We start from the raw sequence: 23,066 nt of genomic DNA, 5'->3' as shown, positions 1-23,066 counted from the left end.
CTCTTGCATTAGATTGCACTGAACCATTGCCAGGTTGTGAAGGCCGATAGAAGCACCAATATAAAAATATTTCCCCCAGTTGAGTCATGGAATGTGTTTGAGTTCAATGATAACATTATATTCTTATTCATAAATTATATTTTTTTCTAATATAACTTTTTGTCTCTCTTATTTTAATGTGCATCATAACTCTTGTAACAGCCTGCAAAATAGGCAGTGTCCCATAGAAAAAAAGTTAAATAAAGCGCACACTGAATGCATGAGAATCAGCCGTCGCTTCCTCCCACAGAGTGATCCGTGACATCCAAACCTTTTCAAACCTTCACATTTTCCTGATGCATGTCCAGGTTGTTGACAACCTGGACATGCATCAGGAAAATTTGACACCCGTTCTGTCTACCCTCCCGTTTCTCGTTCTCTGCGTCTGTTTCTCTTTCCTTCCTTCCGCTTCATCTGACAGCTCTCTTTTCCTCTGTTGATTTTAGGTACCGGTGGTTTCTTATAAAAAAAAACTGCCTTTTATTCTATTTGAGGCCTTCTCTGCTGCCAGCATTACCCCCAGTGAACCCTGTCACTGATAGTCTCTCTTGGTCTGTCTGTCACTCCAGCTACACACGGTCTCTGTGTCTTTTATCTGTGCAGTTGGGCTCAGTGGGATTCAAACGGCTCCGCTCAGACTGACTGAACACCTGAAACAGGAGCTGATCAGTTGAGCTGTCTTTTATGAGTTTCAATCGTCTTTATGCATGCATAAATAACACATTCCATTAATAACTTATTATAGCTGTTATGCGATTGACATTTGAGCTATAAAGCAAGATGTTCTGTTCTGTACAAAACTAGTTTTGTTGTAGTTTATACATCATTTTGTACCATGTTGTAATTAACAGTTTAGTGTTCTGTTCTTTCATTTCAATGCATCACTTCTGCCATAATATATATATATATATATATATATATATATATTATGGCAGAAGTATTACAATAATATATTATTATTACAATAAGTTCTTTATGAGTTTATTTATATATATATATATATATATATATATATATATATGTGACCCTGGATCTCAAAACCAGTCATAAGTCGCACAGGTAAATTTGTGGCAATAGCCAACAATACATTGTATGGGTCAAAATTATCGATTTTTCTTTTATGCCAAAAATCATTAGGATATTAAGTAAAGATCATGTTCCATGAAGATATTTTGTAAATTTCCTACCCTAAATATAGAAAACATTTATTTTTGTAAGTGAATGCAGCACAATCGCGAACATAAATGGACAACTTTAAAGGAGATTTTCTCAATGTTTCGCCAAATGTTGCACCCTCAGATTCCAGATTTTCAAATAGTCATATCTCAACCAAATATTGTCCTATCATAACAAACATACATCAATGGAAAGCTTATTTATCCAGCTTTCAGATGATGTATACATCTCAATTTCAACATACTGACCCATGTGACTGGTTTTGTGGTCCAGGGTCACATATAAACTCATAAAGAAATTATTTTAACTCTCATATTCTCTTGAGATTGACCCCAATAATACAAAATTATAACTTTTCATTTATCACGGTTTAAAAAAAAAAATATTTAAGTATCAACCTTTAATGTTAAGTATATTTTCAAGCTATTTCATTGGCCATTGGTCCATCAGAACCCAAACAAATTCCTTGTACTTTTATGATTAAAAAAGTCCTCGTTTTAAATATGAAAAAAAGATTAATGAAAAGGATCTAAATGCTAGACTTTATTTACACAAGAACTTTAAAAAAAAAAACCACTATAAGCAGGAACAGAATCAACTAAGCTAAACGTGATGTCAACGGACAAAGAACTGAAATAAACAGAGCTTAAATGAACTGACAAAACCAATTAACTAAATGAACATCAGGTGCAAACAATGATTAACCCATGAATAACCATAGTAACTAATTAACACAGAAATAGAAAACTGATCTAGAAACTGTGAAAACCACCTCAAACTTGAGCAAACGCAAACACAAAAACGAGACATAATCCTGACACTATCTAGGCCATAAATTCAGACCATAAATATAGTGTAAGACTTCTTCTGACTGAGCCTCCTCATGCATAATGAGAGCAGTGTTCATTTCAACATGCACTTCATCTATCCTTTGGCAGAGTCTTCAGTGCTTTGACCTTTAACCTCAGTCATTACTGAGTGCAGGCAGGGTATTCAGAAGGGCTGCGCTGAACCAACCTAAACCCACCAATCAGCAGCACATGTAGGGGCTGCATTAGTGCCAAACCCCCATGAGACACCACTTACTCCACACACACCAGCTGAGGCCCTGTGACACACACGAGCCTGTCTCTCGTGATTAGACATCATCATATTAAGCCCATACAGTTTTATTCTATTACTGAGCTCTTAGAGATGGTTTCTCTTTTGATGGTGTATCTAAATATTCTCTGGACAATTAGATTAAACTCTTATCTAGACCATTAGATAAATTCAACTAACACCAGCGGTTAAAGCACAGTGTTGTAATAGTATAAACTTTCAGATTGTGACATACTGCATAACAACAAATCATGTGTGAAATAAAATGTTCAGCTATGATTTACCCATCTTATATGGGTCTATCAATATATGGATTTCTCCATGCATTTCCCAAATAATTTTTCTTGAAACTATTTGCTCCCACTTAAAAACTCATGCATATTGTAAAAGAGTTGCGTTGTGCCTGCCCTCTCTTATCTAGCAAAACATCCCTCTGAAAAGCAGACCTTGATAAATGGTTTCAAACATGACCTTTGCATATAGGTGACCACCAGCCGATAGTGTTGCTTGCTCCCTTATCAAGACAAGAAAAAAAGTGCTGAGGAAGCTCCCATAACTCAAACTTATAGAGTATAGAATGAGTCATATAACACACTTCCATTCTTACCAGAACTTAGACCTGCTTTTCCAATACACTGAATTTGATCTTGTGCCTTATTAAATGCACAAGTGTGTCTGGCTTCATATACAACTGAAGAGAAACAGTCCCTTTGTGACATTCAAAACATGTTTACATTTTCTTAAAACAAAATGTTAATGTGCACGCTGTTCAGGACAAACAGAACCTGAGCGCACAAAGTCTGAGCTGCTGTTTTGCTGCTGATAAGACTTAAAGCTGCTGTGATTTTGAGAAAGAAACATTTTGCAAAGCATTTGGATTACTTTGAAATCAAAAAAGCAAATAATCCACATTTTTATGTATGAGGATTTGAGGTGAAAATGTCTGTATGATAAATGGTTACGCTTTGTTGTGAACATTTATTAAAAGTTGTGAAAAGGAAGAATGGCCATAATGTGTAGCAGTAAAGTATAATTCATGCAGCTCATTTCTGAAGTTACGACATAGCATATGTGTTTTTTTTAAGGTTCTAAACTATATATATATTGCAAATCAGGTTTTTTGGCAAAATATACAGACTTTCAGCTGTTTGCAATGAACAAATCAAACAAAAGTAATTGAAATAGCAACAAATGTTTCAAGTGGTTTCCCCAAATTCAACTGAAAATGCAACTTTTAATGACTTCTGCAGTCTCAAAATTATTTAACCCCTTCATGGCAAGCACACCCTTTTGCTGTTATGACTTGCTGCAAACGAGATGTATAACCAGACACAAGCTTCTGGCAGCATTTCAGACGAATCTTAGCCCATACCTTATATGAGCAATTGATTGTAGGCAGAGTGTTCTACTCAGCATATGATTCATTCTTCTTCCTCCAGACATACTGCTGATCCATAAGGCCGAAAAGTTCCAGTTTTGTTTCATTGCTCCACAGAACAGAATCCCAAATCTTCTGTGACTTATTTATATGATTTTGAGTAAAATGGACCTGACTTTTCTTGTGCTTTTGGGTCAGTAGTGGTTTATGTCTTTGAGTTCTGGCATGCGTTTAGTACGTGCCTTACTGTGCATGCTGAAACCTCCGTGTCTGTTTGCACCAAGTCTCGCTGCAGGTCACTCAAGGGTTTTTCTGAACCTGCCTTCTCAGAAATCTGGTTGCAGCGGTTGATAGCTTCCTTTTTCTGCCTCGTCCAGGTAGTGTAAACCACTGTTCCTTTAACTTTGAACTAGCCAACTATGCTTGCAATGGTGTCTCTAAGAACATTTAGTGCCTTTGTTATCTTTTGGTATCCTGTATTTGTGAAATGTGATGATATCTTCTCTTAACTCTTTGGACCATTCTTTTGACTTAGCCATTTTTCTAACATGCTGTCAAACGTGACACTCAACAAACCTAGCCAGTTCAGATGTTTCATGTGTTCTAGCTCAAGCACACCTGAAGCGAAAATGAAGTCCTTGATTAGTTGCATCAGGTGTGCTTGAGACACCTGTTTTGCAGATTTGTTCTGTTGTGAGGGATTCTATTCAGGGGGTTGAATAATTTTGAGACTGCAGAAGTCATTAAAAGTTGCATTTTCAGTTGAATTTGGGGAAACCACTTGAAACATTTGTTGTGTTGAGATATTTCAATTACTTGTTTGATTTGTTCCTTGCAAACAGCTGAAAGTCTGTACATTTTGCCAATTAACCTGATTTGCAATGGGGGTTGAATAAATTCGATTACAACTGTAGCCCACCAAGGCTGCACAAATCAAGGTAGGCGAAGTATTAAATGTGAACACAAACATTTATTGTTTATCATTTCCAAACAATTCTCATCACTTCTTTGGATGTGTGTGTATTTTAAAGGAGTTTATTTAATAAGTGTCTTCAGTGGCCTAAATGCCTAAAGTGGCCCATAGCTGAAGAAACACTCATATAGAGTATGTATAAATATATGTTCTGTGTTGATTAGGCAGCCTGTGTGTATTAGTTCCCATTGGTTGGCAAGTCAAGCAGAAAGTCATTAATTCATTCAGTTTTGGAAGAAAATTCCCCTTGTTGCCTTGAGGCAGAAGATGTTGTCTTTCTTTTTTCAGTCATACTGTAAGAAAGACCTTGCTTTCTGTTCATTAATTCCATTTGTGCAGTCTTGCGTAAGAGTGATAACACTCATAACTATAGGCCTCTGCAGACTGAGAACAAAAAAAAAAAAAAAAAAAAGATGAATGAAGGTTTTCAAGTAATTATTTTGTTTTATTCGGCTATTTTAATCATAAGATTCAGTTGCATTGAAATATCACTCTGGCGCTGAATTTATATTACTCTGCAAAAAACACTGTGATGTAAATACAAAGTTCTGTCATGAAACTCTTGATGGCGCAGACTGAAAGGTCCTTATAGCGCAATCACATCATTCTCTATAGGGATCTCCCAGTCACGTGACCCCTAGCCGCGTGTCAGCCATTTTGACGGAATACATCCGTCAGCTACTCAGTGGCAATGGATCTATTATAAGGGGTGGGTAATATATTAGAGAGTATACTATTATACTAATAATATAATTATTAGTATAATTATTTTATAATTAGCCTAAATATTGCAATACTTTGCGCTACAGTATTGATATAATTGCGTGCGCAAAATATCTCGATACTGAACAGAATCGATTTTTCCCCCCACCACTAACTTAAGTTATCTATTATTAGCGCAGTGGCCGTCAGCTAACTCTTCACGTCATGTCATCGCACTTATTAGCATCACAAAAAGATATATATACAAGTATATACAAGAGGAAGATAAAGGAATTAGGAATCATAGATCCATATGAAGCACCACAAGTTCTTTTTACAGGCATTAACGTTAAATGTGTAGAAAAACTTCCTGACATTGAGTTCGGTGACATTTACAGCTACCTTATTCACTTCCCATCACGCTACACCGGAGCTTCATTAAAAGCATACAAAAGCTTAGCAGGCTATCGGTTTACATTTACATTACATTTATTCATTTAGCAGAAGCTTTTATCCAAAGCGACTTACAAATGAGAACAATAGAAGCAGTTAAACAGATAAAAAAAAAAAAAAAAATTGTTATAGAACAGAATAGAATAGAGTTCTAAAAATTGTCATGGACAAAATTGTCATGGACATAACCGGTTGTCATGGACATGTTACAAAAACTGAATAGACGTAAAAAGTCAAGTAACCTTGTATAATTTCATCTAAACTTTATTGTATATTTTACATGCACTTTTATAATTTGTTTACATTTTACTTCTTGTACCTTATATCACAAACAGTTGGAAGCCAAACACCGCCATCAGCGTTTTGCCTGTTTATTGCCGCCAACCACTTGTTTCTCCGTTTTGTTTCTTTTGGGATACGGTATAAAGATATTCCTTTTGTATGATCACGTATCTGATTGCATCCAACTGCACAGCGTCGCTCGGGCATGATAGGAATATTTCGCGACGAGCTGTAGTATCACGAGTATCACCGGCGGTTTAGCATTTTCTATTCCGTCAAGATGGCTGCTCCAAATGGCGTGACGTCACGCGGGACGTCCCTATAGGGCACAGCTGTTTGGTTCCTGCTGTATCAGTAGCCAATGAGCTCCCTGCTCAACCTTCAAAAACTTGGTCAGCATTGTCGTAGCAATTGCAGTGCGCTTTCAGAAATCCCCCACCTTCCCCAGCTCCACCTGTATAGATCTGCTACGGGTAATTCATGTATGCTATATTGTACAGCATCAGCATGTCTTACTTGCTCACAGCAGCGTGTATGCATCGAAGAAAACTGTTGTCTAATTATGCAGTCAAAAAAAAGTATTTAAAAAAAAAGATATATTGTTATATCCATCATTTGAAGATTTTCATTATAATGGTTTTTCAGAGTTTAGTGTGTGCCATTGTGACTGCTGATGTTTATGCTAACATCCCCCATTGTAGGACTGTCTTATGCCCATTGACTTTTGTTGCTAAGCAATGGAGCTTGGTCTGACACCACTGTGGTTGTCCTGAGCAGAGAAATCTGATGAAGATGGCATGTTCAACACAGCTCAAACAGCTCAGGGGCTGAGTTTTGTCAGGGGACAAAATTAAACATTGAGACTTTGAGACCTTCCTGTTATTTCTCCTCAACAACCCTCAACAGTCTCTTTCACTCCGAAGAAAGGTTCAAGACAGCAGAATCAACAATGTTTGATACGAGATGAGAACCTTTGAAGACACTACCAATAACTTAATGGAATATAAAGACCCTTTGTAATCACGGGGCCAGTTTTTTTTTTTTTTATATATATTTTTTAGCACCTTTATTTTAAAGTGTGTACTCCACTTATGGCTGATAGAAGCGGTTCTATTCCCCAATTCCTCTCTGCCGTATCATGTCCTATATACTGTCAAGGTAATGTCCTAGATTCTTACAACACTCATTATTTAGACACTAAATTGTAGAGCAGAGATCAGAGGCCTTTATTCAGCTGCTGTCAGCACATATTTAAAACCTTTTATTTTTCTTAGGGAAAACCATTCAAGTCTGAGGTATTTCATATTCAACAATTTGTATGTGATGCATAAAAATGCGAGTGCAGAATCATTCCAGGAATCTAGGCATCTGATTTACTCGTTGCTACGGGCAACTGTCCTGCCCGTGTGTCCATGTGTGAGCTCTCGTTTTAATTAATCATCTTATCATGGAAATGCAGTCATTATATTCACTGGGATTCAACATGCTTGTGTATTCATGTGACTTTTGAATGTAAATGAGACCATTAAGCATGTAGTATACATAACTAGATCTGTGGCTGACGTCTCCCTTGCTTTCCTTCATCGCCACGGTTTAAGGCATCCATGTGCTAAATTATCAAATGTGTCAGTGAAAGCACTAGATCTTTATGAATAAGAAAATGATCACCTTTAAGAAAGTTAACTGCTCATGATTCTGCCCTGTCTAATCGTGGCATGTACGTATGTTTTTATCTTGAGGAAACATTTCAGCATTAACATTGAATTAATACTGTTTTATGAATGTAGAATGAATATGAAAAATAAAATGTAACCATTAGAAAATGTTCTGTTTAAATTCTTATTAGGTTAGCACACAAAAACCTCCCTAAAATGTTCCTAGAATGTTAGAAATTTGTTCCCAAAGAAATAACCAAACAGGAACCATATACATTTACCAGTTCACACTTAGTTATAACGATGACGATCTAAAGGAAAAGGAATAGCAGAGTCCACACTGCAACTATAACGATAACGGCACAGAGAAACGATATCGTTGCAATCACTTTCAGAACGATGTTTTTTTTTTCAGCTGATGAGCGATAAAAAACATTGGCAGCCAATCCGAATTCATCCTGCTTTAGAAAGCTCGAGCATTTAAAGCAACTGTCAGGATTATGTTTAGTTTTGTACTCTTTTTGTTCCCATGCGTTTGTTTCTGGTAGTTCAGTTTTAGTCCCATTTTTGTCCCTAATTTGTTCCCTTGGTTACTGATTACGTTCACCTGTCAATCATTATGTCTCCCTGTGTATTTAAGCCCTTAGTTTCCTAAGTTCATTGTCCGGTATCTTCTTTATTTCATGTGGTTGAGTGTTCGTTTTATCCTGCTGTGTGTATTTTTGTAGATTAATAAAGAAGTGTTTGTTTAGATTCACCTTTGTCATGCGATTACTACAACCACCACATGACAGTGACATGGTGTGGATGCTAATATAGTCATTGTTATTATAGTTATCTTTATAGTTAGTTCTTGGTGTGAACGGGCATTTAGTGGTAAGTGGAACGTTCTGTGTTTGCTGGGAGGTTCTAGATTTCACTGTTCAAACTGTTCAAAGCGCTTCTGAAAAAAAGAATAATATTCTAAACAATATATTTAAGTTGGCTTCTTTTGATTTAAACATCAAAAGCTTAAGCATTGCATCACAGAAACCTTTACACCACTGCAAGATCAGTCTGGAGAAATGCCATGCAGCTTTTGTCTAGCGCAGACACAAATGCAGTTACAGTACGTCTCAGTGTCTGTGGTAATCACATTTTATGTCTGCACAAATCGGATCAGTCTATCATGCAGACACATGCGCCAACCCAGCCGTCACATTATGTGCTGTTAAAAATGCCACTTTCATGCCAAACACACAATACTGCCTGCTTTTTATTTCACATTGCAACCTGCTCTTGGCTAAACCTGAGAATCCAATTACCATCAGCCCATGGCCTTTTTTGCATTATTTGCTTTACTTTATTGTCATAACCTCTGCAAAGTTTTATGACCATAACCATGTCCTACTTCAATCTGAGTGAAGGCCTGGAGCATCAACAAAAAAATGTGATCAATTATTCATTCAGCAGCCTGGTGAACGTATGGTACATCCCTCAAGTTACAGAGAGATATAGTTACAGAGCGATTCTTTATTGTGGCCCAAGTTTTATGTGTGTCAGCATTCCCACTTTCAGGGATTTCAGCACGACAAATGTGCTGCAACAGCTCAAGGAGATTATACATGCCAGCAAGTAACCCTAAGAGCTTTTCTGGCTTCTTTTACTTCTGTTGTGTTGCCATGCCCTGCAGCTCATCCTATAACATGTCATTTAGAGATGGCTGCAGTGCTGAGTGAGCATTGACTGTTAGTTTTCCTGCCTATTGAGTGCTGAGATAGATTTAGTGTCTTCTTAGGTTAATAATTGACTTACAGTTGAGAAAGCCATGATGGTGGTGTTGTCTTCCTGGCCTCAAACAGCTGGTGCTGCTGGGAGAGCCAGATGGCTCCGGCAGAGCTGTCAGAACAGGACACAGGACACTGTCAGATTAAATGAGTTTCTGTCCTCCATAGTTACCTTTTTAGGCAAAGGAACATAGAAGTAATCAGTTACTGAGTAGTAACTGATCTGTATTCAGATGCAGTCTCTGAAAAAAAGAAATCATGGCTGTTGTGGTCTAAGATTTTATGTGTAATAAATTCTATGTTGAATCAAATAAAACCTTTTTTTTATTTTTTATGAAGCAACTTTTTGTCATGTCTATTTGATGCTTTTCTCATTTAACACAATAATGACTTTAAATGATCTTTTGGTGGGTCATTTTTCAGCCAAATTGTATGTGCAATTGTAACTGTATGTTACAATTACGAATTGTAATTAATTAATCAGCATTTCATGTAATAATTAGATTAAACATTTTAATAGCTTGACAGCCCTTGTTGTTATTATTATTACACATTATTAGGACTAATGTAATATGTGTGTATATATACACGTGCTGGTCATAACATTTGAATATCATCAAAAAGTTGATTTATTTCAAGAATTCAACTTAACAGGTTGCACCTGCCCACACTGCCAAAAAGAACCAAAACCTGGTTCAATGACCATGGTATTACTGTGTAATTACTGTGTGATTTCATGTAATATTCTAATTCTCTGGGATTTTGATTTCGTGGGTTTCATAAGCTGTAAGCCATAATCATCAAAATTATAACAAATAAAGGCTTGAAATATCTCACTTTGCATGTAATGAGTCTATATAATATATTAGTTTCACCTGTTAAGTTGAATTCTTGAAATAAATCAACTTTTTGATGATATTCTAATTTTATGACCAGCACCTGTATATGCCATATATATATATATATATATTTACATTTTGTTTTCTAATGAGCTACAGCAGGTCATAAGAATAACTTTTTAAAGAGTTTACTGCTGTCTGAAACTTTGGCTTACCTGTCACGATAAATATAAATTATCAAGGAAGTTCTATTTTCAATGCTCTATTCCTGCAGTTCTGATGTTTTTTCAGCCATAATAAATTTATATAAAATAAAATAATAAAGAATCTTTGTCATTTTGAAAGCATAATAATCAATAATTCACACTGATATGGCTAACAATTTCTTAAGGTCCATCACTTCAGTGCTTGCTTTATATAGATTTTTGCTTCAGAATTGCACTAGCAGGGCAGTGGATGTCCAGGTTCATTCTGCATATCTTTCGATCCAGCTCTACACTCCGCAGGGCTTTGTATTGGATTCAAATGGGACCGGAAAGCTATTTAAAGCTCAGTGTGTGGCACAGTTCTCCTTACATGGGAATGAGCCCCACTTCTCCTAATGGAAAGGTGTGAAACCTACCATCCATGTTCAATGGACTTATTTTTATATGAAAAACATATTAAGCGAATGGATTATTTATTGCATTAAAAAAAGTAATTCTGCTTAAAGGCACCTTTCCTGTGATATCCATTTAGTTTGTTTCTTAAAGGGGTAGTTCACTCATAAAGGAACATGTTTTATTTTGCGTTTTAGAGCTCCCAGAGAACTGGACGGACACCAAGGAAACACTCCTGGAAGGGATGGTGTTCAATGTGAAGTATCTCGGCATGACTCTGGTCGGCCAACCTAAAGGAGAAGACATGGCAGCGGCTGCCATCAGGAGGATTGTAACTACGGTCAGTCATCAGAGGAAAAGCGGGTCAAGGGACTTGAGGATAGTGAGGAATGATCATGAGCCAAGTCGGCACAAAATCATATTTAAATAGTTTTTATGCCTTTGGCAATTTGTAGTGGTATAAATTGTGTATGTTGTCACATAATAATAATAATATATGATAAGTATGATTATTATATATTAATAATAATGAGCTACTTGAAGATGCAAGACGAACTTTGTAAATAATTGATTGATGCTTCTCATCAGTATCAAACTGATTAACAGATCAAAAGAGAAACCAAAAGCTTTTGTGATCAATAGTTTAGGGCCTCACAAAGACATTTATACAAGTTACTTTTTGGTGATAAAATTTTGTACTGAAAAAAAGAGTCAGCCTTTCAGTACTGTTTCCTATTAAAATACACAATATAGTTCCTTGTTCTTTAGAAAGCTAATGAAAAAGAGATTTTTCTTCCTTTGACAGCACAATCGAATCATAACGAGACAACTTTCTCTAAAAACTAATTGTCAAGACTGTGAATCTTTGAGATGAGTTTCATTTGTGTTTTAAATCAGTATTTACTGTCTCCTGGGAAGGGAGAAAGACCCTCCAGATATGCTTTGCCTGATTTCCCTTTGTCCTTGACGAGTCCCCTCTCTCTCTCTCTCTCTCTCTCTCTCTCTCTCTCTCTCTCTCTCTCTCTCTCTCTCTCTCTCTCTCTCTCTCTCTCTCTCTTTTCTTTCTGCCAGCACACTGTATTGATGTACCAGTGTGTTCATATGCGGGGGTCACAGCAACACCACTTAAACAAGGCAGAAGATGAATTTTATATATTAAGCGTCATCTCTTTTCAGCTCTTGTACCCATGGAGTTGGATTTAATATCCCACACAGATTTCGCTGACCTTTTCTGGTTATTGTTCTTGGTCAGTGAGTTATGAGTGACATTTCAAAGTTGACTATGACAAAGATGTTTGACCAGGGTTCACACAAATTGTTTATCCTTGTCAACCACATGCAGGCTCGGGCCAGTGCAAAGAAGTTTCGGAAAGTGACCCTCACTGTCTCCCCCAAGGGAATCATCATGTCAGACACAGAGACCAATGACCTCATTGAGGACGTTTCCATTTACAGGTATAAAACCACACCAAAAACAAGGAATAAACGATTTACAATAAGGTTTCATTTGTTAACATTCGTTAACTACATTAGTTAACACGAAATAACAATGAACAATACTTTTACAGCATTTCTTAATTTTTGTTCATGTTAATCTCAACATTATAATAATTGTAACTATTTTTAATAAATGCTATAAGAAGATTATTAGAAGAGAATTAGCTTATTGTTAATTCATGCTAGTTAATTCATGAACAAATTTGAGCTGATTGTAAAGTTTTACCCATTTATTTCCTGAGAAATACAGTAAAAACAGTAATATTGTGAAATATTATTACAATTTAAAATAACTTTTCTATTGCAATATATTTAAACATGTAATTTATTCCTGTGATGACAAAGCTGAATTTTCAGCATCATGAGTCTTTAGAGTCACATGATCCTTCAGAAATCATTCTAATATGTTGATTTGATGCTCAAGAAACATCATTATTATTATTATCAATGTTGAAAATAATGTTCTGTTTAATGCTTTTATGGAAATATTATACTTTTTTCAGGATTTTTTGATGAATAGAAAGTTCAGAAGAACAGTATTTATTTGAAATATACATTTTTCTACAAATGTAGCCTAAACGTTTTTGTCACTTTGATCAATTTAATTGCTAAATAAAAATATTTAAAAAATATTGCTGACCCCAAACTTTTAAACAGTGTACTTGTGCCTGATCGAACCTTTAAACATGATTTACTGTATGATTTATGGATTATTTATAAAATCTGTATACATTTTATAACAATTTTATATATATTTTTTTTTTTGCATTGTATTTATGACGTATTAAATAATATTTTTTGTCAAACCCAGCTGATTCAAACCACATGAAGCTGACAAAGCATTTCTTGTTTTTAAAAACCATTGAGTCAATTATTGCAAACTTCACTCCCTCCAAATCAGTTGTTTAAAGATTTTTAGTCAGTCAAGGTCTGTAGAACAACATGAACACTGCAGTGAGATCACTAACAAGTGAATCATTAACATTTGAGTGTGTCAAACAAATATTGATGCAAGAGGTGATATGCTTGTATGGTATTCATACATTTGAGAGAGTATTATAGCCCTCTGTTAGAGGGAGGTGATTTGTTCAGTGGGCATGAGGGGTGCTTTAGAGTGCAGAGAGGAGCCCCATGCTGATCCCCCTTATCAGCTACAGCAGAGACACAGTCACGGGAATCACGCATCTCTTTAATCCTCTCCCATAATGTAAAAAACTTATCCCACATCCTTCCTACTGTTTTATTCTTTTCTCTATCCCTCCTTTCTCTCTTTCACATTTTCTCTCATACAGTACATAAACCACGCACACTCTTTCCCTGTCTCTTTTACCATTTTTATAAACATTTTATATTCTTGTATTCCAGTAACATTAAAATGCTAAGTAAATCGGCCTAAATTTATTTGAGATGCAAAATTGCATACATGTTTTTAAAATTTTATATTATTTTCTAAGCATTATTTATTGATGTTTACACTTAAAACAGGACAAACCAACATTAAAATAAGAAAAATAATTAAGGGATAGTTCACAGAAAAATGAAAATTCTGTCATCATTTACTCACCCTTACATTTTTCCAAACCTGTATGAATTTCTTTCTTCAGCTGAATACAAAAGAAGATATTTTGAAGAATGAGTTGATGAACCCCATTGACTTCCGTAGTAATTATTTCCATACTATGGAAGTCAATGGGGTCCATCACTGTTTGGCCACTGACATTCTTCAAAATATCTTATTTTGTGTTCTGAAGATAGAAATTCATACAGGTTTGGAATAACTTGAAGGTGAGTAAATTATGACAGAATTTTCATTTTTCTGTGAACTATCCCTTTAATTCAAGATACTGTACATTATCTCTAGTCTTTAAAACAAATGAATGTAAAATTAAAATGTAATTAAATTAAAATACATTTATTTGATAAGCTAAATTGCATATAACTTTTTTTCTTTTCTTATTTCTTATTTAGTTTCTGCTTGTTTTAAGAACTATTTATTGAAGTTTACACTACAACATGAGAATGATTCCAGAGGGTGATAATGAATTCAAGATACTGAATATCCTTATGTAAAATTAAAAGGGTAATCAAAGCAAAATACATTGAAAAGCAAAATCGTATATCATTTGAATTAATCTCTTGATGTTTGTCTTTTCTTCTAAACAGTATTTATTTTAGGTTTACACTTACAAAATATATTTTCCAAATATAGATACTGAATAGTTCTGAATAGTCTTAACATAAATGTATTTTGTTTTAAGTATAAATATATATATATATATATTTTTTTTTTTTTTTTAATGGTTAATGGTATTGAAAACCAAATTACTAATTAATTTTTTTTAGCAGCAGAGCATCAGGTCTGACACAAAACACTCTGTCCTTGTACCTGGAACTCCTCCATCCGTGGCACTGTCCTGCGCCGCTCTCTTCAGAGATGCTCTGTGGGCTTCTGGCTATTTAGTGTGATGGCATATGGATTCCTGTGTAAGACAAGGAATTCTGTGAGCTCACGTAGAGGACAAACTGCTCTCCACCGCACAGAGTTTCATCTTATTTTCTTATGTCTGTATTATTAGCCTTATCCAGGTAAAGCACACCTCAAAATAGAGAATAGACCCTGGAGCGATGGGTCTTATACAGCAGAATGTAATCAGTGTAGACTTTGATCATACAGCCTCAGTTTGACTTTCAAAGGAGGCTGGAGAATAAACACAAGTACCAGGGGACCGTAAAATCACAGTTCAGTCGGGATGCTATAATAAATGCTATTTCAACCCAGACCCCGAGGGGGTCTCGGACAACCATTTGGAGGGTGAAGCAGAGAATCATGGGTATTCTCTGCCTTTTCACTGACAGCAAAATAAACGAGAGCATCTTGAATGAAGTGGTGGGGGTTTCAAAAGAAGGAAACATAGTGCTGATGATATGAACACTTTTCCTCATCTTTATTCACTCCTTTGATCCACCCCCCCTCCCCCTCCACAGCTGAATATACAAATAATGATGAAAAAACACAGCCGTTCTATTTTTAGTGAAAAATAGGAGATGATGTTGTTTGTCTAGGCTCAGTAGGAGCTGTCAGCTTTATTACATCAGAAATTGTAAAGGTTTGAAGGGCATTCTGGGTCTTTATTTCATTTTTTGTTTCATTTCCGTCAATGCTCACTGCCATTTAGGATTTTTATGTGCCTTTTTATGCAAATAAATATCACTTTCACTAGTGCCACTACTGACAGCTTGTCTCTTGAAAAGAAAACATCTGTGTGCAATACTTTATTTTCCTAAGCCACAAATCTTGCACAGTGATTTGTGTAATGAGATTCACTACGGTCCCGCATTAACTGTATGGGGGTTCACGAAAAGATTAAACCCCACTTTGGCTCCCACCCATTCTGGGAATGTCATATTCCACTGTAATGTGTTCGGCAAGAGAAGGGAGCCAGTAGGGCAACACTGAGGGAGCAATCTGTGCCACTGCCAATGCAAACACTGCCAAGGCTATAATAGGCTCTTATGCTAGTCAGGGCCACAAGGTCATGTTTGTTACCCTTGAGTTGCATATGTGAAGGCTCCTATTATTATTATTATTTTTCTATTTACAATGTACATGGCCTGACTGAGGCTCTATATGTATTTGTTGAAATTTAACAAGCGTGCGTCTCTTCCTTGCCTAAAGCAGAAAGCATTCATGTTAAGGCCAAACTCACTTTGTGCATTGCCATTTTATTTTATCTCTGCTTTTCACTTGGCCTGGATTCAGTTTCTTTGTGTTGCGTTTTCCCATTTATTTACAGTACAGTAGGATCTGAGAACAGATAGGTCTGAGAACACATTGACAATAAAAATAAATACAATTGCTCAGACATTTACTTTGTTTTTAGCTCCGCCAACCCCCCAAAAAACAAAGAAAATAGTTCCACAGCAAAATCAAATGTTGCTAAATTGCGCATCTTCCAGCGGCACACAGGAGTGGTGTTATATTTCAAAATGATTCAGTGATTTTGGTTTAATCGGTTGAGTGAATGATTCAGTGACTCACTAATAATAAAGACGTCACTTGTCACCACCTACTTGCATAACAATGCAGAAAGAGTAAATGAAAAATCCCTACCTGTAGAACTCACAGACAAGTGGAGTGATACAAACACTGTTGTTGAACTGTATACACACTATATCATATATAATGGCGCTCAGCCAAACAAATTCGAGGAATGAAACTTACTATTGTATAAAACGTGTTTGTTTTGTAATGCATTCAATATCATGTATTGAGCTACGGTATACTTTCAAAAATGTTCTATTTGAGTACCGCAAAAACAAAGATGTAAAGGTTCCTTTCAGCATAGCTGAGGTTGTTTATGATCAAATTTCCTCCTCCTTTAATTCAGTTCAAAAGGAGCTACAAACAAGCTAAATTCGGGCCATTTACCATTTCCTTCCCTCTCAGTGTCACGCTCTTCAATAATGAAGTTGTGCAATGCACCACAGACTGGAATAAATGATAATTCACCACACCCCCCATGTTCAGAGAGAGAAAGGGGAGGGAGAAAGGGAATAGAGAGTCTTGGGCATTTCTATTTAGGTCGTGCATCAGAAGTAGTGCACTAACAATTGTAGATGAAGTGAGATCAGAGCTCTGTCTTCCCTAATGTATCTCATTATTTCACACAAGCTCTTTTGGTTTGGTGCTCTAAATTCAGGTCCTTTTCCTAAAAGGACAAAAACGAAGAAAGAAAATGAAAATGTCCTTTTAGGTTCTTTTTTCTGTGGAATATAAAGTACAGAATGTTGAAGCTGAATCCATGCTCTACTATTTAGGCTACAGGAACACTTCATTGTATGGAAGAGAGCAGTGTAAATATTCTTCAAAATATCCTCTTTTGTGTTCCACAGAAAATAATTCGTTTGAAACGATGATGACAATAAGAATTTTTTGGGTGCACTATTCCTTAAAATGCAGAAATATGTCTTAGTACAGTTCAACCATACCATCTCACTTCTGTTTTGGCTCTGAATTGGTTTTTCATGAGTTTTCTTAGGGATCTGAGAGATTACAAACCCATGTTACTTTTTTAAAATACAAATCTGTTCTCAACAGGAATCATCTGGGTTGGTTTGCAGACTTTAAATGACCATACTTTAATTGGCCGATGCAATTATTACTGCAGTTAAAAGTTAGAAATGACTCAATAAATTAAAGAAGAGTGTCATTATCACTGAAACTTCAAACAGCTTGTTGCATTGTCTCTGTAAAATAAAGCTGATGATTTTCACACTTCCATTGACGTAATTGAAAGATTTAAAAAAGTCATAACCAAGTCTCTGCCAGTAGATTATTAATTCCTGGAAATGTTACTTAATTATATGAGTCTTTATGAACAAATACAGTCCACAGTGAAAAGCTTTTATTTCTCACCTCTGCAGAATATCTTACTGCACAACAGACAAAACTCAGGATAAGGTATTTGCCTACGTCTCCCAAAGCCAGTTCAATGAAACTCTGGAGTGCCATGCCTTCCTCTGCCAAAAAAAGAAAATAGTAAGTGTGTTCAGATGCACATCATGAACATATTTGGAAGCACAGTAACAGATGGCAAAACATATAGGCCTAATTCCCACGCATATGCACATTGTTTGTTAAAACTTTTCCATTTTGATAGTATTGCAATCCTTCTTCACCGTGTTATGTTTCCTTATTAATCATTACCTATTTTTTCGCTACAGTTTTTATGGGATTGTAATTGACAAACAGGTTATTGTGTAAGCCACAGCCTTTTCTCTTGACCTGTATCCATGAAAGGTATCTAGCGCCATCTAGTGGACAACCTTCAGAAAGCCTCTGATTTTGTGCGTTCATGTGTTTTCCACAGGCTCAGGCTGTGACTCTGACAGTTGCGCAAGCTTTTAAAGTAGCTCTAGATATGTGGGAAATCGCACAGGAAGGTGAGGGTTTTGTGCCACGTTTGTTTATAGGCTATAAATGGCACATATTCCATGGAACAGAACACAAATATTCCTGTCTTCATTTTTCCAATGCAGACAAAAGCAAGAAAGTTCGCACATGCTACTCCTGTTCAGACCCTGAATCTCAGCCTGAATCTGAACCAAACCGTGTTTCAGGTACATTTATTGGTTTAAACACAATGGTTTGCTTGATGTTTGTCTTAGTTGTGTTAAATTCATGGGAATACCATTTATTTTCGTTCTTTCCTTGTGTCAGAGGAGGAGAAGACTCGGGCTCTGATGGAGCACAAACTGAGGAAGCCCTTCTTCCCTTCCTTCCTTTCACCATCTCCACGCAGCAACACCAGGAGACGGCCAATCAAACATGACTCCTGGGTATGATGTCATTAACCTTTTTTTTTTTTTTTTTTTTTTTTTTTTTGTCAACCACTACCATTAAAAAGTTTTGGGGGTCTGTAGGACGTTTTAATGCTTTTGAAAGAAGTCTCTATATTTTTAAATGTAATGAATTTAAATGAATTTTCAGCTTCATTACTCCAGTCTTCAGGGTCACATGATTCTTCAGAAATATTTCTAATATGCTGATTTGAATCATTCTAAAATGCTGAGCCCAAACTTTTAAATGGTAGTGTATATTTGGCCAATTGTTTGGGTTCAGCAACTCAACCGAATCTCTATATTCAGAGTGTTAGTGTTTCATTCAGAGCTTTAAATAATTTCACACATAATAAATATCCCTTAAGAGGATAGAACTGCTTTTCCGTGAGTCTATTTTGAATCGTATCCATATTATTTGATTAAATATGGCTGAAATGCCAGGCATCTGAATCCTCACTTTAATTAATTTTCTGAAAGAGTGCCACTATTATGCAGAGTATCTGCTCCAAAATGAAGGTCAGTTGTTTTGACACCGTGACAAAAAAGGTAATTACTATTGCCACTGGCTAATTGCCATTATATTGTCAGTCAGCATGGCCCGTCCTGTTGATAAAGCACATAGTCACCACTAAGTGGCATTCTCTGCTTTAATGCCGTATTTATTGATTAAATGTATGGCCACTAGGCGGAGAGCTACCCATATTGGATCCGTCAAGCTCTCTGTTTGCACAACCATGTTCAACCTGCCTTTTGTTGATTACTTTTTTTCTGCGTTGATTGTATTCCATCCACTGTTCACGCGGTTCTGAAACCCAATTAAAATCTTCAGTCTGCTGGTCTCAGATAATGACCGTCACAGAAGAGACATTAGAGTAACTCTTTAGAGCTTGCTGGTGCTGACGTTGTTCAAGTTACTCTCTGGTTCTGCAGGTATGATATAGATGTGATCTGATCTGTTATTGCATGTTCTCTCATTCTCAGGATGCGGAAGATGGCCTCGATGATGCGTTTTCAAGGTAAGTTTCTTCCCTTCTACTCACTTTTAATCACACATAGTAAGCCTCACAGAAAACTGTCTGTGAAATCAGAGATTGTTCATTCAGGATAGTGTTTATTGGAGATTGAATGCTTATTGATAATAACTTACCCTTCAAAATACTCTTATACATATTCACAAAAAGAAAAGAACTGACTTTGGTATTAAAAAACCCCCACTACCGTTCAAAAGTTTGGTGTCTGTGAGATTATTTTAATGTTTTTGAAAGACGTTTATTTGACCAGAAATACAGTAAAAACAGTAATATTGTAAAATATTGTTACAATTTAAAACTTTTTTTAGTTTAATATACTTTAAAATGTGATGGCAAAGCTGAATTTTCAGCATCATTACTCCAGTCTTCAGTGTTGCATGATCCTTCAGAAATAATTACAATATGCTGATTTGATGCTCAAGAAACATTTCAGATTATTTTTAATGTTGAAAAAAGTTTTTGTGGAATCTGTGATTCTTAGAAAGTTAAAAAGAGCAGTATTTAGTTGTAAAATAAATCTTTTGTAACAATACAAATGTCTTTACGGTCAATTCTGAATACAAGTTTATTGAAAAATCTTACTCACCCCAAACATTTGAACGGTGTATATTGCAGCATTTTTGACTGCAGTGCAGCTTAGCAAATGTCTGAAAACAGAATTTAAAAAAAGAGATAATTTCCCCTGAGATACACTCAAATTCAGTCAATATTTCTTTGTTTGTTAACTTTGTTGATTTGCTGCCCACTTGAAATAAAATTGTGAGTTTTGTAGCAGTTATCCATGTGTTGTAGCTTCAAGGCCATCTGTATGCGGATGTGGAACAATTTGTAAAATATTCTGTCTCATATAATCAGCTAATGTGTTCGCACTCCCTCAAGTGTGACATTATGTCTCATAAAGTGGAGATGGTGTGAGATTCGGCACACAGTAGGAGCACTGAAACACATTAGCCATCGCAGCTCTGGTTGCGATTAACAGACATGGTGAATCATTTTATTCTGAGTGTCTCTCCATACACGGTTATTAATATAAAGTCAAACAGAGCCCTGGAAACGTTATGGAAATAGTTTGGAGTTATTCACGTTTATAATATATATATATTTTAAAACAACCCAAACACACCTATACACATTTGGATGCTGCATTGAACAAATTCTTAAAGGGAAAAACAAATTTAAATAATACATCAACTTCATAGCTGATTCCAAGTGATCAAGGGCTTTGGACGTTCCAATTCAGCCCATTGCAGTCTCTGCCAGTAGTGGGCACTCGTGCAACGTAAGCAATAACGTACATCCGAGTGAACGAGATTGAGGGAAGTTAGCAAGTGAAGGGCATGACAATTTTGGACTGGCCTTAGCCTATATATGCACACAAGGCTGAATGAGGAACCAAACAAGACACAGGTGAACGTAATTAATTAACAAAGTAAAGGAAACCAAATCAGTAACTATGGGTATGTTTACACAACAACAGTGCACTAAAAACTGAGAAGTTTTTCCTTTGCTTTTTCACATACAGCCAACAACGTTGTCAATATGATTCCTGTTCACAAGAATCCACGCAAACGACTAAAACGGCTGTGTTATACTGTCAGGCCAGTAGTTGGCGATGTCACTTTGTAATGAAACATGTAATGCACATCACCATGTTCACAAATTCGCGTTTTTTGTTGTTTTCACAGAGACAATAACGGTAGCATTTTCAAAAACTAGCACTTTGAAACCCAATTTCTAAAGTTTGAGCTTCCAGGCCCCCAAATCATGTAAATCATGTCATGTAAATGAACGGCCAAAACGCATAACAAGTTTTCCGTTTTTAGTTGAAAACGGTGTCGTGTAAACGTCCCCAAATACAACAGAGAAAACACAGGGAACTGAAAATACTTTCAGTATGTAAAAAGTAAATAAAAATAAGAATATAAAAGTCCTTGAACAGAAACAGAGAATATGTGACAGTAATAAACATCTAGAACAATTCAATAAGTAGAATTAAGGTAGAAAAACTTAGTGTATACATCTGGATCAGGGATGGGCAACTTTGGTCCTGGAGGGCCACTGTCCTGCAGAGTTTAGCTCCAACCCTACTCAAACACACCTGAACAAGCTAATCAACGTCTTAGGATTATTAGAAAGCTACAGGCAGGTGAGTTTTATCAGGGTTGGAGCTAAACCCTGCAGGACAGTGGCCCTCCAGGACTGAAGTTGCCCATCCCTGATCTGGATGGAGCAAGCAGAAGACTTAATGAACAGATGTTCAAATTAAATATTGTGTATTTAATATACTGTCTAAAAATAATATATATTTACATTATATTTTACATAACGCCCAGCAGGTTGCATACTATCATAAGGATATTGATCTATAAAATATAGATCAATATCCTTATGACAATAAGGATCAGTATCCTTATATAAAATCACAAACATCCAATGATTTCATTGCTTAGTGAGTTACAAGCATTCTTGTGCATAGGGATGTGCTTTCTAATAAGGTTGTGTAACTTGTTGAATCAATTTATTTTTAACATGATGATACATGTTACAAGTCTTTAAATGATTGCTCACCACATTCTCCGCCACCATAAAGTTATAACTGCTTGTGATGCCAATGCATTACTATGACTTCATTGCTGGCAGGACAGAAAAAGCACTCATCTTGCCAGTAGAATCCATTATTATAAGTAATGTAATGGGCCAAAAAGGATCATGATTCTTCTAAGCGATTCAGATGAGGCGGATCCAAATCAGCTCTTTCCTTTCACTGAGCATGTATAAAAAACACAATAAAACATTTAAATAATAGGTCTAGATCCCCACAAAGTTTGAACAGTAGCATGCTTGGGAGGGGAGGATGTGATGGTTTAATCATAGCTTACTGTCAGCATGTGTCATGCTCTCTCTCGCCTGCCATGCAGCAATATGGAGGTGGAGGAGATGGACGCAGGTAAGTGAGGTGAGAGATACCGTACCGCGTAATGACATGCCTCGGTTTTCATCAAACATCACTAAACCTCAATGAGAAATTAATATTACACTTCAGACTTAGTTTCCTTTATGGTCACTGCCTGACAAGATTTATGTTTCACTTCAACACAACAACTTACAACAGGGTTCCCAGTAAATTCCCATGACCTTTTTTTAATGAATCTTTTTTTTTATTCAGACTGATTCGCTAATGAATCAGGTCCGAACGATTCAGTGAAAAGAACTTGTTTCACTCACAATTTCTT

At 36.1% G+C, this 23,066-nt stretch overlaps 1 protein-coding gene across 3 annotated transcripts in view; it reads left to right on the top strand.

Annotated features, from left to right (window-relative positions):
* Positions 1–23,066, top strand: part of LOC309481812 (low density lipoprotein receptor adapter protein 1) — a 32,591-nt gene that overhangs the window by 6,636 nt on the left and 2,889 nt on the right. Inside the window, exons 2-9 of one of the 3 annotated variants that reach the window (XM_082146912.1) lie at positions 11,161–11,303; positions 12,306–12,418; positions 17,885–17,999; positions 18,331–18,403; positions 18,500–18,580; positions 18,681–18,799; positions 19,784–19,818; positions 22,752–22,780. In XM_082146912.1, coding sequence (XP_082003038.1) covers positions 11,161–11,303; positions 12,306–12,418; positions 17,885–17,999; positions 18,331–18,403; positions 18,500–18,580; positions 18,681–18,799; positions 19,784–19,818; positions 22,752–22,780 — 708 coding nt within the window. Of the gene's footprint in view, positions 1–11,160; positions 11,304–12,305; positions 12,419–17,884; positions 18,000–18,330; positions 18,404–18,499; positions 18,581–18,680; positions 18,800–19,783; positions 19,819–22,751; positions 22,790–23,066 lie in introns of all 3 variants that reach the window. The other 2 variants (XM_082146913.1, XM_082146911.1) reach the window with 2 other exon arrangements.

The sequence above is a fragment of the Leuciscus leuciscus genome (genome assembly GCF_965113295.1).
Source record: "Leuciscus leuciscus genome assembly, chromosome: 19".
Lineage (NCBI taxonomy): Eukaryota > Metazoa > Chordata > Actinopteri > Cypriniformes > Leuciscidae > Leuciscus > Leuciscus leuciscus.
Note: the sequence above shows the minus strand (reverse complement) of the source record. Positions and strands in the feature narration are given on the sequence as shown.